At 51.3% G+C, this 1,186-nt stretch overlaps 1 protein-coding gene across 1 annotated transcript in view; it reads left to right on the forward strand.

Annotated features, from left to right (window-relative positions):
* The first annotated feature begins 494 nt into the window (after positions 1 to 494).
* The window catches only part of POLR2D (RNA polymerase II subunit D), a 79,473-nt gene continuing 78,781 nt past the window's right edge, over positions 495 to 1,186 (forward strand). Inside the window, exon 1 of the mRNA XM_007957845.1 lies at positions 495 to 567. Coding sequence (XP_007956036.1) covers positions 495 to 567 — 73 coding nt within the window. The remainder of the gene's footprint in view (positions 568 to 1,186) is intronic.

Consider the following 1,186-nt stretch of genomic DNA (forward strand, 5'->3'; position numbering starts at 1 on the left):
GCTAAAAGAACTAACAGATCTGTCCTGGAGGAAGTGCAGCCAGAATGCTCCTTGGAAGCAAGAATGGCCAGACTTTGTCTCACCTATTTTGGTCATGTTTTAAGAAGGAACCATTCCCTGGAGAAGGATGTCATGCTTGGTAGGGTGGAGGTTCCACGAAAGAGGGGGACGCCTTCAACTAGATGGATTGATACGGTGGCTGCAATGATGGGCTCAAGTATAGCAGGGATTGTGGGGCTGGCGCGGGATCGGGCAGTGTTTGTTCTGCTGTGCATGGGGTCGCTATGAGTCGGAAACGACTCCATGGCACTTAACAACAACAAAAACCATCGTCTTTCCTTCTACCACACACTCTTGGCCCCACCTCCCTAGGATGCCTCCCAGCCGCTCTAACCCGCCAAATCACTTCCCTTGCCAAGACCACGCCCTATGACCTCAACCTGAGCGTCTGCACTTCCGTTTCCTGTGCCATCCGAGGTGAGTGCTGTGTTGCAATGGCGGCTGGCGGTAGTGATCCACGTACTGGAGACGTGGAAGAGGACGCCTCGCAGTTGATTTTTCCCAAAGGTGAGGCAGGACGGCTGTGATTCCTTCCCTTGCCGCCCTATATAGTCGCCTCAGGCCTCACGGTACGCCGCACCAGGCCCCAGACTTGGCCTCCAGAGGCAGGAGGGAGGGACCGGTCGGGCACTTAACGTGGTACCTTTGGAGGGATAGAGCCAACTGGATCCCAGTAATTTGCCCCAGAACCTTTGGCGGCAATCCTTGGGCAGGCCTTTTTTTTTTCGGTCAGCACGGCTTAGTGAAGTCGGTCGAGAGTAGTTGGGGAACACCTCACTGTTGTGATCGAAACTTGCTGGCTCGCCCACGGCCTGACTGGGAGGGTAAAGGGCTTTGGATCGGTACACAGGGTCTAGTAAACCCAACTCTGCACATTATGTTGAAGGATGGTGGCAGGAACTATATAGTAACTTCTTCCATTTAACAGGACGTACTTACTTGTAATGTAGAAACCCAAAATGACAGGAAGCTTAAGATTTTTTAATATCATACTTTATGTTTAAGAAGTAAATTTGGTTTAGTGCAGGCATCCCTGACTTTGGCCTGTTTTTCAGCAGTCTTAAAAGCATTGAAAGTTGTCTGGTGAGACTGGTCCGTTAGCTTTCTGGCCTGGAATTGGACTCAC

Source organism: Orycteropus afer, unplaced genomic scaffold, assembly GCF_000298275.1.
Source record: "Orycteropus afer afer isolate SDZICR_OR568_19922 unplaced genomic scaffold, OryAfe1.0 scaffold00809, whole genome shotgun sequence".
Taxonomy (NCBI): domain Eukaryota; kingdom Metazoa; phylum Chordata; class Mammalia; order Tubulidentata; family Orycteropodidae; genus Orycteropus; species Orycteropus afer.